The sequence below is a fragment of the Carassius carassius genome, chromosome 2, assembly GCF_963082965.1.
Source record: "Carassius carassius chromosome 2, fCarCar2.1, whole genome shotgun sequence".
Classification (NCBI taxonomy): domain Eukaryota; kingdom Metazoa; phylum Chordata; class Actinopteri; order Cypriniformes; family Cyprinidae; genus Carassius; species Carassius carassius.
The window spans coordinates 18,351,502-18,368,374 of NC_081756.1; the positions used below are offsets into that span (position 1 = coordinate 18,351,502).

Below are 16,873 nucleotides of genomic sequence, written 5' to 3' on the forward strand. Positions count from 1 at the left end.
TTAATTAATTAGCCATACATTTTGGGTCAAATTTAGATAGTTTACCTGGAAGATTAGACAAAGGTACTCGTAAAGATTACATGCATCTCGAGTTATACTGTCATTACAGCAATAGGAGGAAAAACCAAATTAATATTTCAAATTCATGTGTATTTTTCCTTAAAATACAAACATAACAGACTTTTATACTCCATTTTATATATGCATTAACAAACGGTTAATTCAATCAGATTAATACAAACAACAAGTGTCAGTCCTCTGACTCTGAGCTCACTGAGAGGGGGACACAGGACAGATCAGAAGGGGATTGTGGGGACAGATGGCTGCTGGTGGGGTTTAGGGGATGAAAGAAAGATTGTAATAGATGGGGGAAGAGGAATAATGTCAGATGAGGCAAACTTCAACATGGATCAGGATTCTGATTAACACTGTCAGATACAGTGTTATCCACCGTATGTTTTTTTTTTAGCTAATTCTGATAGTGTCTCTGCATGTACAACAGTTTTCATATCTGCTTATTCCATGTGACCCACCTGAACTCTAGGACCTCCACCTGAAACTTTGGAGATGTAGCTCATGATGTATTTTGCCGCTACCGTCTTCCCTGCTCCACTCTCACCACTTAGAAGAACATAAAAAAAGATGACAATGATAAGCTCATTCCTGTACAAATAAATCAATTAATGAACAGCTTTTTTAAATGGTACAAATATTTCACAATGTTACTGTTAGATATTACTGAAGAAATATACTGTATGCCTTACAAGCATAATACAGTATGAAGCTATTATGCATGTTATAATGTTTTACTTAACATCATTTTTATGATCATAAAATCCAGACTCTACTTTTCCCACCTACAGCAGTTTAAAAACAAGAACAGGAGGGTGTTAACCAGCCCCCTGTGTGCCCCACAGCACAATACTAAAATCTGCTCAGCAAGCTCTTAAGAGGGTCAAAGAGGGTTTAGTAGATTCTTAACCTCAATTAATACAGATTAAATATAATTAATCTGTTGGTGTTGGCGAGAAGGGAACATTTTAAGTAAATATGTTTCCACAGTACTCCATAGTGAGCTATAATCTGTAATGTGTTGATTGGTAATGGGAACACGCGCTTATTTACATATGTGAAGGGCCTGAGTTTGGATCAGATTGCACACAGAACAAAAGGTTTGTTGATGTTGACAGTAATCACTCATTTTCTTATGGGATCATATGCATCGGTGCTGTCAGAACAGTGAATGTTTATGCTCATCAAGGCTGCATTTAATCAAGAATACAGTAAAAACAGTGAATTTCTAATTGTCAATTTTGAAAAGCTGTGCTGCTCAATATTTTTGTTGAAACCGTAGTTGAGGATTACTCGATGAACAGAAAGTTAAAAAGAACAGGGGGAAAATAGAAATCTTTTGTAGCATTATAAATGATTACATTTCAGTTCTGATCAATTTAATACATGCTTGCTGAATAAAAGATTAAAAAAAAAACATGTGGTTCTAATTCCTTTTTCTTGCGAGTTTATAGGCTCTCCACCTTAAAGGAAATGTCCCTGCTCATCTACAGGCAATGAAGGCTCTGGGAACACACTCTTATTGTACACTCAGGCCACTTACGATTAATTGTCCATGGCTATTTTTAAACAAGTCTTTGGGGGATTTGTAATTTGTATGCTGTAATGCTCATTTTTATCTTCCTGTGCATGTTTGCTGACCAAAAATGGGCACAAAAAGAAAAGAAAGTGAGTCGCATCAGTCATTCCGTCTCATTCAGTAAATGACGAGTCATGAGACTCATTATTCAGCAGCAGAAACATCAGCTCAGCACATACAGCACTTGGTCACACTGGTGGGAGTGAATGCTTTTGTATATCATACTGTACAGACCACAGGGGCTGCCATACTAATACACTGACAAATTGTTTCCAATTACAGTGGAATGATTCGTTAATTCTGTCCTTTAGCAAATGCAAAGTATAATTCATCCACTAAAGACAGTGAAAATCACCACATTCCAAAAGAAAGATCTAAAATGTCCTATTTAAGGCAACATACAATACTTTTCAAAAGTCTTTTCAGCAAGGACACATTCAATTGATCAAAAGTTACTTTGACATTGTTACAAAAATTCAGTTTTTTTTAATTTATTTATTTTATTATGGTTTACAAAAAATATTAAGCAGCACAACTGTTTTCAACATTGATAACAATAAGAAATGTTAGTTCAGCACCAAACCAGCATATTAGAATGGTTTCTGAAGGATTATGTAACACTGAAGGCTGGAGCAGGACAGTCGTTAGTGGGGGTGCAACCGGGCCCTGCTACGAATGGACCGAGGGGACGACCATACCCCGTTCGACAGGAGTAATGGCTGCTGAAAATTCAGCTATGCCGTCACAAGAATAAATAGCATTATTAAATATTTTGAATAGAAAAAGTTCATTTAAAATGTAATAATATTACACTATATTAAGGTTTTTTACTGTGTTGATCAAATAAATGCAGCCTTGGAGAGCAGAAGAGGCATAAAAAAAACACTTTTGAACAGTAACCAGCCATGTGAAAACGATCTGTCCTTCATGCATAATGGCCTTTAGAAAAACCTGTGCCTGTCCCAACCAAAATACTACTTGACCACAGGATGCCTGGGCAGCAATTTCATGGAAGGTTTTGTTTACTATTCTGGATCATCACAATTCCACTTCCAGTCTCTTGATGTGGTCTGACTGAACTGGAAGCAGCTTTCTCCCTATACAAACAAACGGGTGAGAAAAATGCTGAAACTGAAGTCATCTGCTATAAAGTAAGCACTACAGTCACCATCCAGCCCACAGGTGACTATGAGATCTGAAAGAAAGAGCTCAGACTCAGCAGTGAAAATCTCCCTTTCTGCAACCTCACCTCCTTCACTACATTTACCCATATGCCATAATGCTGCAGGGTGAATTCAGACATGTGATTTACATCCAGAAATAAAATGTTTTCTTAAACTAGTGGGGGCAAAATTTTCCAAACATTTTTTTAAAACTGCACCACTAGCAGCACCAAACGCAAGAGTTGTTTGGCAAAGACAGAAATTGAATAAAGTAATCAAATGTATAACAGCATTGCATATTTGATTGTATAAATGAAAGATTGTTCTTTTTAAAAGTTACAAAAGCTTTTTAATCAAGAGCAGCGAGTGATTTCTTTGTTGTTGCTGTTTGATTAATATAAAGAGTCAAAAGTCACTTTAAGAGAATGCACTGATACAGTGGCCTACGTTCTGCTGGCTATGTCTGCTGTAGGATACTTACCAAAACGGGCATTTTGACATAATTTTTGTGTGAATTTGTCAATTTAAATACAATACTTCAGAGAGAGCTTAATATTTGTGCGTGTTCTGAGGCACGGGTTTGCGCGCTTCGGATGAGCGCAGGCACATTTACAGATGCTTTGTCAGATTTAAGTTGAACCGCGGTCTCAGCACGTGCCGAACCGTGTGTGGTTTTTTTTCATCCCTAATATATATATATATAGTCTACATTTGTGTGATGCAAGTCGAATTGATGTCGACTAGTTACCAATGACGTAATTTATGAGCAAATAAGCCTGAACTTTGAGCTGAGACTCAAACACCTTGTGCACAGTTAAAGCACATCATATGACACAGTGCTGCCCACTTTCTTTGCACACTGCTCATTTTTAGCATTTTTTGGGTCATTATATTTCTCACAGATTTCTGCTCGTTCTAAATCAGATACAGATCAAGTAGCTCAGTAAAGATTACATTTATATGAATTAGTGAGAGAGTGATTGTGTGTGTGAATTAATTCTACCTGGCAGCTTCTCTCTACTAATAGTGAAGCTGTGGGTTTTAGTTTCTATTAAATATATGCTGAAAATTTTCAGTTTCTAAGCTGTTTTATTTAGAAATCCCAGAACAGTGCTGACAATGAATTTCTATGCTACTGAATCATATTAATTTGAGTAAAGCTAGGTTTATTGCTTTTCCATTACTAATATGTATACATTTAACTTCCTTAGTTTAACAGTTCTATCTTATTATTAGACAAAATTTTAGCCGTATTAGACAGATCTGTTAAATGGCAACAGCAAACAATGAAGAGACACTCAATTGAACTCATAATGTCTCATGTGGCTCTCCAATTGAGAAAACTGTTTCTCGATTATTGGCTCATGTTTTGGTAAAGGCGAGTCAGACTCAGACTTTAGCTCTCTGATTGGCGTCTTCATCAGGAAGAACCCCTGTAATATTACACCAATCGCAAATGACTATTCAGTGGAATTTCCTCCTGTTTACAGTAGCAGACGGTCCCTCTAAGGGCCTTACAAGAGCATTTCCTGTGCTCAAGCAGAAAGCACAGGTTACAAAAGGGCTTGTGCTTTGTGTCTCGTACATCCTGGAGAAAGAATATACAAAATAAAGACCAAAGGATATAAAATTACTTTGTCTATTGTGATTTCAACAAAAGGGAGAAAAGTTATGCTAATAGATTAAAAGTGAAAAAAGTGACGTGACATTCAGCCAAGTATGGTGACCCATACTCAGAATTCGTACTCTGAATTTAACCCATCCAAAGTGCACACACACAGCAGTGAACACACACACAAACACACACACCATGAACACACACCCGGAGCAGTAGGCAGCCATTTATGCTGCGGCGCCCGGGGAGCAGTTGGGGGTTCGGTGCCTTGCTCAAGGGCACCTCAGTCGTGGTATTACCGGCCCGAGACTCAAACCCACAACCTTAGGGTTAGGAGTCAAACTCTCTAACCACTAGTCCACGACTTCCCCACTCCAGGTGAAATGCACATTCAAAGGGCACTCCTGAAGTTCTCGGGCTCATTGAATCTGTTCTATTCAACCGCATTTTAACCGTACACTTTCATTCGTATAACTAAAACAGTAATGACGACCTATTCACTCTGACAGCCCATTGACTCTCCGATTGCAATGTCTGAATTGATGTCATACCAAACCTAATTGCATGTCACCCCATTCCCACAACATACTGCAGAAAACACTTGAATGTCTGTATATGTGCAATTTAATATGTTAATACAAATAATTATATAAAAGAATAACACATTTGAAAATAATGCACTTAATCATGCCCCCTGACCTGTACATAAATTGCTTGATTTCCAAACAGCAGGATGTTATGCTACCAAAGATGTACATATACCAGAGTTAAAATATAATGAATAGAATTTAAAAGAAAAAAGGCTAGATAAATAGAAATAAAACAACCAATGCACTGACTTTTAAAGCCACTTTTCTGCCACCGCAGAATAATGTGATTTATTCCAAACTACTTTCATCTGAGGGGTTTTCTCCATTTCATTAATTAATCAGAACGATATGTAAACATTTCAGTTAAATTTGAAATTAAGAATCCTAAAAAACAGCTAGACCATTTGCAATAATTCCGAATGTAGATTTTTGTGACTATAAGTTCTCTCACCTGATAATGACACACTGGTTCTCACGATCAATCATCATGTTCCTGTACATGTAATCGGCTAGAGCGTAGATATGAGGAGGGTTCTCATACTGAGCCTGAGAGAGAGGGAGAAATGGAGAAAAGCAGATTCATTACATAAATTACATTACAGTTCATGTTTAGTTTGGCATGGGCTCACCTTTATAAATAAGCTACTGTGTAGCATATAAGTCAAAACACATTTAAACATCTTATTGACAAAACCAGAAGCTTGACGTGGAGCCTAGACCTCTGGTCAAGCTTTGTTAAGAACATAGACCTGTACATGCTGTTCTGTGGCATTATAGCCAGGTGGCTGTAATGGGTAAAGCAGGTCTGCGCAGCTATTTTCCTGAATAAGAATGCAGCTGTTAAAAGCATTTGCACCACGCCTACACAGTTAAAAAAGCTCCTATTAAAATCCTTACTCGAGCAATTACTGTTTACAGAAACCTTTTGGTATGGAACTACATAAAGAAATTTATGAGGACAGTTTTGATACAGATCACTGAGTTCAGAAAGATTTGCCTAATTAGTGTGTGTAGTGAATCAAAGTTACATAACACTATATCTATGGAACTAAATGTGAACAGTGTTGTTCATAAACGATGAAGAAAATACTTACCGCGCCTTGGTACATCTCTATTTCTCTCTCCCCAAAGTAAGGCATTTGTTTGAAAGGGTTTATTGAGATGAGTACAGGACCGATGTATGTCTGCAGGTGAAGGTCAAGGCTCAAAACGTGGCAAGTAAAGTAAAGTTCACCCCAAAATTCAGATTCTGTAACGGTTTACTCTCCCTCATGTCACACTTAACCTGTATGATCTAAATGGTCTTTCACAATAGATGAACAGTCTATGAGGTCTAAAATTGTTTGCATGGACAAAACAGTTAAAAACTTTCATCAAAATATCTTCTTTTGTATTCTGCAGAAGAATAACTTTCTGTCATTCAGTTTTGGAGTGACACGAGGGTGACTTAATAATTACAGAATGTTCATTTGTGGGTGGATTGTCCCTTTAACTATTTCTTTACAAAATGTCTTTCTCTGAGAATCTATTAGATTGAAAACTCTCTTTCCAAAAATGATTAGAGGTTTAGCATTCACAAAAAAAGGAAAACCTCATGGCTGATTTGACTCATTGTGGTTGTTAATACTCAGAGGACATTCATAGAACTTTGGCTGATGAAAAATGACCCGAGTGTGAATAATGGACTGGTGAAATCAGTGAAGAGTTATATGTGGCAGCAGTGAAGATTTTGGTTATTGGGTCAGAGCCTTATTAAGACGCCGTGGCTCTCCTCCAGATGCAGTGAGAAGGCAACAGCCGGCAGTGAGTGAGTGAAGCTATTTGGACGCCTGGATGTAAGTTGCTCACTGCAAATAAAGGAAGTATTGAGTCTGGCACACTGTGACCTCAGTTCCATACGCTGCTGACTGGAACACTTTGGTGCTTTTTCTATTTTCGGACCACAATCACAGGACTGATTCAGGACCAAAATAACCAGAGTCTGCTAAGACTCCATAAACCTAATAAAGGCAGAAAATAAAAAAATACACTAGTGAGGATTTCATCAGAAATGGTATGTTTTATCAAGAGGTTAATTTTTAGTGCCAGTAATGTGTGACGAATTCGACATGAACCCTGCCAAGTGCACTGGGTTCATATTGAAGAGAGGTAAACCAGCATTCTTCGGCTGCTTTCAACAATCTGTTGTTGCAGAATCGCACATACAGCCTTGATCAAAAATAATCCCTGCTACTGTGGGAAAATAGGACAACATGGATTTGGAAGTTATACCATTGAGTTCAAGAACAACCTTCGTCTAAAATGTAAGTGTTTAGTGAAGCTTTGGTCAAAATAAACCCAATCAAGATCAAATCTATACTCAAGTGGATGGAGTCCAAGAACAGTTTTCTAGTGAGCCACAGGAAAACATCCATCTGCAAAAAGTCAGATAGAAGACATCTGTATTTAGGGCCAGTTTTATATCAGATTGCGGTATTACCAACTTAGTAAGACTAAGGATTTCTGATTTATTTACAGCTGGACAAGGATACAAAAATAAAGTCATCCATGTATCTCTTCTTGAGGTTTTCCACAATGGCGTCCTCATTAATCTTGGAGAGTAACACCATATCATCCACACCACTCTGCTTGACATTGTGGCTTTGCCAGTGGTACCGGTAGTCTCCCCGGCTCCCCTGTGAAAGCAAACACAAACAAGAAACACTCGTTAGACTGTATACACACCCATAGCCTTTGTGTAGCAGGCTAACTGGCAGAAACTATATTAGCATATCTGGTACTAGAGACTCTATAACTAGATTTATATTTGAAGATTGCATTATATATATTAATGCTGAAATACTTTAACTCAAATTTAACATACAGACACAACTGTAATGGCGCTTTTCCACTGCATGGTACGGTTCGGTACGGTTAACTATTCGGGGGGTTTCCACTAGGTAAAGTACATGGTACTTTTGCAAGTACCACCTCTGTTGAGGTTCCAGGTGAACCGTACTCTTACCTAAACGTGACGTGTAAACTCTGCTGATCACTGATTGGCTGGAGAGAATAGTCACTACCTGAGTCACTGAACTTGCGACACAAACACAACAGAACACTGCTCTGTTTGTATGAGCAATCTTTTCTCAATGAATGGTATGAGTTTTGGGTAGTAGTGAACCACAATATACTAGTGGTATCAAGTCAAGTGGTACCCTAGTAACAGCAATTAAGGTCACTAAAATCCTTCCAAAAAGTATGAGGATTACTCTGCTTAAAAAAAAAAAACAGAAAAAAAAACTAAGCTTGTTTGTTAGTTTTAGCTGGTTTAAGATTGTCTTCCAGCTTGGCCAAAATGGGGTTTAGCTGGACAGCTACTTAAAAGTTGCTTATAAACACTCTGAAACCAGCCTGATCAGACTGAGAGACCAGCTACGCAGCATTTTTAAGGTTAAATGAAATAAATCTGAAATAAAATGTTAGAAGAAAAACTTAAATTAGAAATTAAAAGCAAATTAAAAGATGAAGTCTTAAATAACTAAAATAACTAAAACTATAATGGAAATAATAATTAATTAAAGCTTTATAAATATAAAAATTATAAAAGCAAATATATTTTTATTAAAACTTACATTACTAAAATTAAAACTGAATAAAAAAAAGTGTTCAAATGTTCAAAATGTTAATAAATATCACAGTAGTATATGTTAATAATACTAAAATAACCCTTGAACCAGCTTAAGGTAGCTTAAATGTTTATTAATCATTTGGGTATGTATGTATTTCTCCTTGATATTGTGAGTGATAAATAATATATAGCACTATTAGCCATATTCAAGGTATCGTGAAAGACCTATTGGGCCAAACTATCTGTTTGGTTGTACAGTGGCAGATGCGGGGTTAGGAAGCAATTTTGCAATTGCTTTTAATGGTACCAGGGACAGACACTCGCATTCAGTCCTGAACACTGATAAACACAGTACATCGCTGACAACAGTTCATGTGAGCAAACAGTCCAGTCAGCAAAATGACCACGTCCAATTCACCGCCCGCGGCACATTTAACACAGCTGGTTCTTTTTTTCACCGCAGCAGATGTCGATTTTGTTTTTCTAAACCGATGAAAAGTGCATGGTCAGGAGTCTCCCTAAAGCTCCCTGAGCACTTCAAACACTTCTTTTGATCTTCGCCTGATGGTCTCACCATTCCTCCTCTTCTCCCTTGTCCCCTTCTTTTACCTCTCTTCCTATTGTGCTTCCACTCTGGTCATGTTTTTGCACAGGTGTGTCTCCAGAGAGCTTGGGTAATTCATCATGGGATGCAAGTCAATGGCTTCTGGCTACCGTTCTGAGGTCACAATGGCCCGTGAGGAACCAGACCTTTACTCAAAATGACACAAAGCCTGGAGTGCATTTGACAGGACATCAAAAGAAAAGGATACAAAGAGTGTGACTCAAGAAAAGAGGGCGGACAGACAGTGAGTGTACCACTTGGAGAGCACATGAACCAAACGCACTGCTGTTTTAAACATTTTGCTCTGTAATGTTCAATCATTAGTGCATTAGTCTGATTCGAAGGCCACATCTGTCTATTCTTTTCTTACAGCAGTTTTCCCAAGTTAAGGAATGCCATGACAATGATTTGAGGTAAACTGGAAAGACATTTAACAATTGTCAAAATTGTATGTTCCGCAGTCTGAAAAATCTAGCAGGAAAGCAGAAGAACACCAAGTATGGACGATTTTTTTCCCTTCCTTTCCAGTACCAGTTTGAGGTAAATTACAGGAAAATAAAGAAACCCTATAAATGCTCGACACCATGACAACAACAAGCAACCTTACCTGAACATTATTAGTAGTGGAGATGGCTCAAAAACAACTGAGGAGGAAGGCAGCATCTTAAGCAAAACAGTAAACACTTCTTTCTGATCTTTACGCACTGTTTTGTTTAGTTTATTCTTGTATATATTGCAGAGAGAGCGTTCATTGTCCTGCACCTGTTTTTCTAATACTATTGAACCCTTTCACAATGTTTGAATTCACATCACTGTCACACCATGGGACACGTTCTTCATTCCCAGCACATATTCCTTATAAACGAAGAGCCAAACCAAAGCTTCATGAAGAGCTGCAAAAACAGGATGCGAACACAATTACTTAAATGAGACTTAAACAATAAAAAATAGGAAGACGTAGAAGAAGAATGACATTTAACAGTTTGAAGTGCTAACTTGTATCATTTAATTTGATAACTACATTCCTACATCTGTTGTTGCTCCCTGGTGTTCAACTTTTCTAATTAGTAAACAATTCATTACATTGTAAATATAAAGTTGTTTTTAAAACCAAATTTACTGCAGTACGTTTTTTTCAAGAAAGTACTATTTCAGTCGTTCTATTTCAAAGTTTCAGGCTTAATTCAATGTGTTACTTGCTGTTTCTGAGTTATTATTTGTGAAGCAATTTCTGAGTGAAAATTCACAGAAAGTTAATCAAAAAAACTATCGCAATGGACTAGAGCACAACACTGTAATTTTACTCTCTTCTTTCTGAAGAAGTCAAGGACCACACCTATACTCAAAGACTCAAAGTTCTGGACCACACAAAGTCAAGCAAGGAAGAAAACAACATCTCTGCTTTTAAAGAGCTATAGTTGGTCGGTCCCACTAGGCTTATTTAGGGATGAAAGTGTTCCGTTTTGTAAAGGAACACCGGAAACGAGGGAGGCTTAAGTTCACTACACTTGTGCTGTGGTTCACCCAGGAACAGCAGGCATTATTTACACCATGACAAAAATGATACCCATCTGCACCATGCAAGGTCAAAATCCCAAACTCCATGGGAAGACATCAATCAGGATTTAAAATAAAAAGGTAATCAAATATATAAAACGCAACAACTTTATTAGAAACAGCGGGAATATGACAGCCTTGTAAATGCAGGAAACCCCTATATCTGTGTTAATCACCTAATTGATTGATTTTACAGCTTAGTATGCAACTGTTCACCAAAAATATATGACAAGAACATTGCAACAACAATACAGTAGTATTCAAACCAAAGTTTTCTGATATCTGCAATTCAAAATGGCACTAATTGAGTTTGTATGAAAGCGTGAGCAAGTGGTAAACGTTGGGCACGACAATGTCTCAAAAGTCCTCCTGGGATGTTTGTATTTACCAGTTTGTACAAATTGTAATTATTATTATTGTAATTAATTTTCAAGTCTATTCAAATAATTTAGTTTGCAGTAAGTTGGCAATGTCCCTTTACTACAAAAATCCACTTTCTATACAAAGATGACAAAAATATTTGCATCTTGTGTGTTTCTGCTCCATGTATTTTTTTTCAATCTATGAGGGTGCTGCAAAAAATTATTAATTACATATTATATCGTAATTGTTCATTAATATCATGTTTTGTACATGCAAGTTAGCAATATATATATATATATTTATACATATACACACACAGTACAGACCAAAAGTTTGGACACACCTTCTCATTCAAAGAGTTTTCTTTATTTTCATGACTATGAAAATTGTAGAGTCACACTGAAGGCATCAAGGGCTATTTGACCAAGAAGGAGAGAGATGGGGTGCTGCGCCAGATGACCTGGCCTCCACAGTCACCGGACCTGAACCCAATCGAGATGGTTTAGGGGTGAGCTGGACCGCAGACAGAAGGCAAAAGGGCCAACAAGTGCTAAGCATCTCTCGGGGAACTCCTTCAAGACTGTTGGAAGACCATTTCAGGTGACTACCTCTTGAAGCTCATCAAGAGAATGCCAAGAGTGTGCAAAGCAGTAATCAAAGCAAAAGGGGGCTACTTTGAAGAACCTAGAATATGACATATTTTCAGTTGTTTCACACTTTTTTGTTATGTATATAATTCCATATATAATTCCACGTGTGTTAATTCATAGTTTTGATGCCTTCAGTGTGAATCTACAATTTTCATAGTCATGAAAATAAAGAAAACATTGAAAGTCAACAACTCAGGAATACAATCTTATTGTCATATGAATGCACCATGACATACTGCTTTGCCATGAATGATGGAGAAACAACAAAAAATGCCCTGATACCACACAGTGTGTGAATATAGCTGTGTCCAAAAATAGAAACAGAACTACAGAGAGTAGAATGGATATATTAGAGATAAATAATGTCTATGAAGTACAAATGTTAAACACTCACTATCTACGCCTGTATAGCGTGTGAAAGCTGACAAGTAAAGTGTGCGGCAGCACAGATGTGCAAGTTTGTCGAGTGAATTTCTCACAGAGATCACTGAAAAGTGTATAGTTCGGTCGGATATTTCAAAAGCAAGTAAGTAAAATGCACAAGTTTCTAAAGTAATTTGACAGTAAGGAGAGAGAGCGAAAGAATCAGAGAGCATGCACTTCTGTTGCATGATCTTAATTTCTGTTCACTCCATTAGCGCATGCATTTGGATTAAAACTAAATCGTAAATATAAAACTTTTATAGAAATATAAAAAGTATAGGGGCATTCACTATAATGCACAGCAGGCAAGGATTTAAGCTTTAAGGACAAAGTATATTTTGGATTTTACTCATTAGCGAGGGTCTACGTACAGTGCACGTGACGTAAATGACATCACCAAATTAGTATGTCCATACTCGTATAATATATAATGTGTGGTCTGCATTATTTTAGGAAAACGTTTTGTGATTACAGTATTGAGCTGCTTCAATGGAGCAGATCAAAAGTAGCAAAAGCTTATACAATACATTTTAACAGGTAAAATTAAGTGTGGAATTAACAGAAGGAAAGATTTGTTTGCTAAATGAAGCCAACTAACATGATTCATATTATTATTATTTTGTTTCTGTGCCCAATATTTAAAAAATGTACAAATGATGTGAAAATGCAGGTATTTGTATCTGTATCGGCAAGTACCAAAAATAAAAGTATGGGTATTGGACTCTGTGAGTCGAGGGGCGGGGCCAAAAGCCTTGAGTCCCACAAAGGAGCTCCTGAAGGATAAAAGGAGGAGTGACGAAAGTGCAAGAGGAGAGAGGACCAGACCTGGATTTTATTCTTGTATTGGTTGTGGCTATTTTAAGTTTTGCTTATTTAATTATTAAAATTGTTTCAGTGTTCACTGTTTCCCACCTCCTTCCCGACTTACAAACTTTGTTAAAGAGTCCTTCTAATAAAAAGTGGTAATGGTGCATCCGTACAAAAAAGTAATTTGTAATTCAAAAACGTATTTTAAATACATGTATCTGAAATACTGCCCATCCCTGGCTACAATAACACTAATCATCCCACTGGGTCTGGCTGGCATCACATATGAACACAAATGAAAATCTCCTTATTATTTGTGTGGCACTTTAAAAAATGTCAGCAGCACCAGTCTTAGATCCATACTTACATGGCAGCCCATTCCTTCATGTAAATACCATTGCCTTATATGGAGAGTGTGGAGCGGAGCACAGACTCGGGCACAGGAAAAGGCTGGGTTTGATTCAGTAAGGCGGCAATTTTTTTTACCTCCTCAAACAAACCTTTCCTTACAACCATCTGGATTTCTCACAAAGGACCTGCATTCACACATGGCATAGCTGAAGTGGGATCAAGTTAGCCCTAGTCTTTTATTTTGAAGTGACAAAGCAAGCCAAAATTACCTCAAATTATTTGGTATGCATCTCCATTCAAAGTATAATCAATTAATGAATACAATCACAAGGCACATTCTAGTGCACTTCAAAGCTGTAGCAATTTATTTTTTTTCTTAATTGAGCCCAATCCGTATTTGCCCTTATAAAAATGTACTAAATGGTTTTGTAAGCATATAAGAGATGCTCGCATGCTGAGTCTTTTCTGACCTCTGGGTCTTTACCAGGTCAGTAAGTCTTTTAGTCCTTTCCAATCAGTTCTTCAGAACATAAACCTTGGCACTCTGATGCATTATAATTGTTTGCATGATGATTAAAAAAAATAAATAAATCAGCAATTGTCAGCAGGATGTCAATACTGATGGGAATTCCAGGGCAAAATGTAAAAGTGTATAATTGTATTTTCACAGCAGGCAGTTGTGAAGCCCTTACAGTCTTAAAGGTTCCTGGAAAATGTCTGTTAAAAATGATCCCAGCCTGGACTACTATGTACACAGTGTTGGCCTTCATTCTGATTTGTAGTAAACCCTGGGCACTATTAAATTCACCACTGTAATGTGCTGAAGAAAAACAGGCTTATCCATAACCAGTCTGTAAACATTAATACTGAGTCACAACTGCTGAAAAAGCTCAATGTTGTAACATTACATTGAGGTTTTCAAACTAAGTACAAGCCCAGAGATTAGACTAATCATAGGTGTGCAATACATTTAAACACATTACAAATTGAAAATAAATAAATCATCATACCCTCATCACAATTGTAGACATGCCTTGTTTGTTCATTTGGGAAAACCCAGAAGAGCAGAGAGGGGTTTCTGGGTAAGAAATGGCAATGGAGGCAGTGCCGACTATAGCGTCCCTCCAGAGACAGCAAACACAGAGGGTTTGTGTAAACTGAGATAGGAGTGACTCTGAAACCTCTGGCTACCGCAGAGAAACTCTGTTCCAAAGTTTTCAAGTTCAGCCCACCCATATTATTTCTACTCGCTTTTGAAGGCAGTGGAAAAGAATGTAGCACGTTCTGTCTGATGGGGAAGTCTGGAACGCCATCGTTTTCCCTGAAGTACACATAAAGATGGATTATGTTTAGACAAGGATTCCAAAAATGGCGCTGAAATTCAAATAGTGCAGCTGATGAGACAAGGTGACAGTACATCATCATATATACGGCAGTTTTTAAACTCAGGATCGAGGGAGGATATAAACAGATCATTTCATTCATATAGTAACACTATCTTGTCGTAGGTTTGTTGGTCATAGTCACATATTAACCAAGAGATGCATAAAAACAGCTGGACAAATAATTAATCCCTATTAATAAATATTTGTAAACAGACTAGACTACTTCTAAATACTTGTATCTTTAATCTAAATACTTATAGAGTATTTTCCTATTCATGTTCAATAAAAAAAATTAACTAAATTATAATAAAAGTTTCATTGACTTGTAAGTTGTTTGAAAATGCTGCACAGTGTAAGACAAATTGCAGACTATCAGAAGAAATTAGATGTATAGAGTACTTGTTTTAAATTTTCTAATTTTCTCTATGAGTGTGAGCGTAAATCTGGGTGGTCTTGGATTGTAAACTGTAGCTAGACAAAGTACATATGCTTCTTTAATAAGGTTTGTTTTTCCAAAATAAATTATACATATCCACTTTTCAATGCTGTCCAAAAAAAATTTTTATTTCTCAGAGTAAACATGATTATACGTCATCTAATCCTGTTTGCTTTGAGCACATTCAAGGCATCATTTGCAAACCGGCCACCTGTCCTGCCACAAGCCACTACACAACAACAACAACATCACCTCAGAGAAACACTGTACTTTTGCATTTCAAAACATTCTTGCTACAAGAAAAGCAACTAGCTGATCAGTTAACTACAAAAACAAATGAATAAATAAGAATAAAGCTAAATAAAATTCACATATTTTAACTGGCTATCGAAACTGGTCATATATGCCCACGCAACCTTTATATTCTGCTTAGAAGCAGTCATAGATTATGGCTCCACTAACTGTCTGCTTTTAAAAGATGCATGAAAAAAGGTCTTCCCAGAACACACAGATGGACACCGATGAATAAATAAAAAGCCTGAGACTATGTTCATGGGGCAGATTTATGGTTATGTGGTGTACTTTGTACCTTTTATGTATGAACACACAGAGATCAGGCTTTCACAGTGTTTAATACCACACAAAAAAATAAGCAGATAATGACCATTTCATGAAGCTTCTTGTGTACAAAAACAAATGCCACATCATAATTTGGGTTAAATTAAATAGTGTCTCAAAGAAGAAGCTGACTGGGAAATAAAAGTAATAATAAAGTAATTTCCATGCCTGTTTAGTCCTTCTACAGAGCATCTTACATCAATATTTGTTTTAAGAGACAAACTCTTAAAGGGACAGATCACCTTACGCAGTCTCATGTTGTACCAAACATATCTTTATTCTGTGGAACAGAAGAGGACATTTTAAAAATGTCTCAAAATCTTTATGGGAGCCAGAGTTGTATCAACCTCACTGACTTCCAAAATATGTTCTTTTATGATCCGCAGCAGAAATAAAATGTCATATACCTTTGGGACAACATGAGGGTGAGTAACTGAACAATTTTTTTTTTTGGCTGAACGATTCTTTTGAGAGCTGTAGTCATGAAGCCTACTGTACTACAAGTGCTCTGGTACATAAATAACTTCTGCCTCATAAAACTGTCCTGTCTAAACAAATTTTCCACAGATTCTGAGATACAACACAACATAAGGGGCCACATTACCGGCCCACATGAGAAGCCTGTAATGAGGGCATTAATCAAAGTCAGGCATATGTGGGAACTTGATTAAACACAACAGCGAAGCCAAGTCCCCTCGAGCTATTTCTTGCTCTCTATTTTGAGCTGATCTTTAAGGATTGAGAATCCTGACTGAACAACACCCTCGAGCACACCTACGTAACAATGAGGAGAATGTGTTTAAATCGTCTGCCATATAGACAAGGAATGGAAGGGCCAGTCGGACAGGTCTATGGTGGTGGTATTTATCGACGTCATCCTTTCAAGCTGATATAAGATCAGTACAGTTCTAGCGTCTACTGTAATTGTAGAGACAGGGTGGAATGAACTGGTAGACAAAGCGGGATGGTTCATTGTGGTCAGGCTTGTGTGTGAGTTCCCAGTGATGGCAGAGTCAGGGAAGAGAAACAGAACCAGCTCAGAATGTTATT

The 16,873-nt window shown here is 37.2% G+C and overlaps 1 protein-coding gene across 3 annotated transcripts in view; it reads right to left on the reverse strand.

The window, feature by feature from the left end:
- LOC132105391 (unconventional myosin-Ie-like) overlaps positions 1-16,873 on the reverse strand; it is a 50,184-nt gene that overhangs the window by 19,445 nt on the left and 13,866 nt on the right. For all 3 annotated transcript variants that reach the window (XM_059510478.1, XM_059510488.1, XM_059510483.1), the window contains exons 2-5: positions 7,551-7,694; positions 6,114-6,203; positions 5,471-5,565; positions 534-621 (exon numbers count right to left, since the gene is read on the reverse strand). In XM_059510478.1, coding sequence (XP_059366461.1) covers positions 534-621; positions 5,471-5,565; positions 6,114-6,203; positions 7,551-7,694 — 417 coding nt within the window. The remainder of the gene's footprint in view (positions 1-533; positions 622-5,470; positions 5,566-6,113; positions 6,204-7,550; positions 7,695-16,873) is intronic.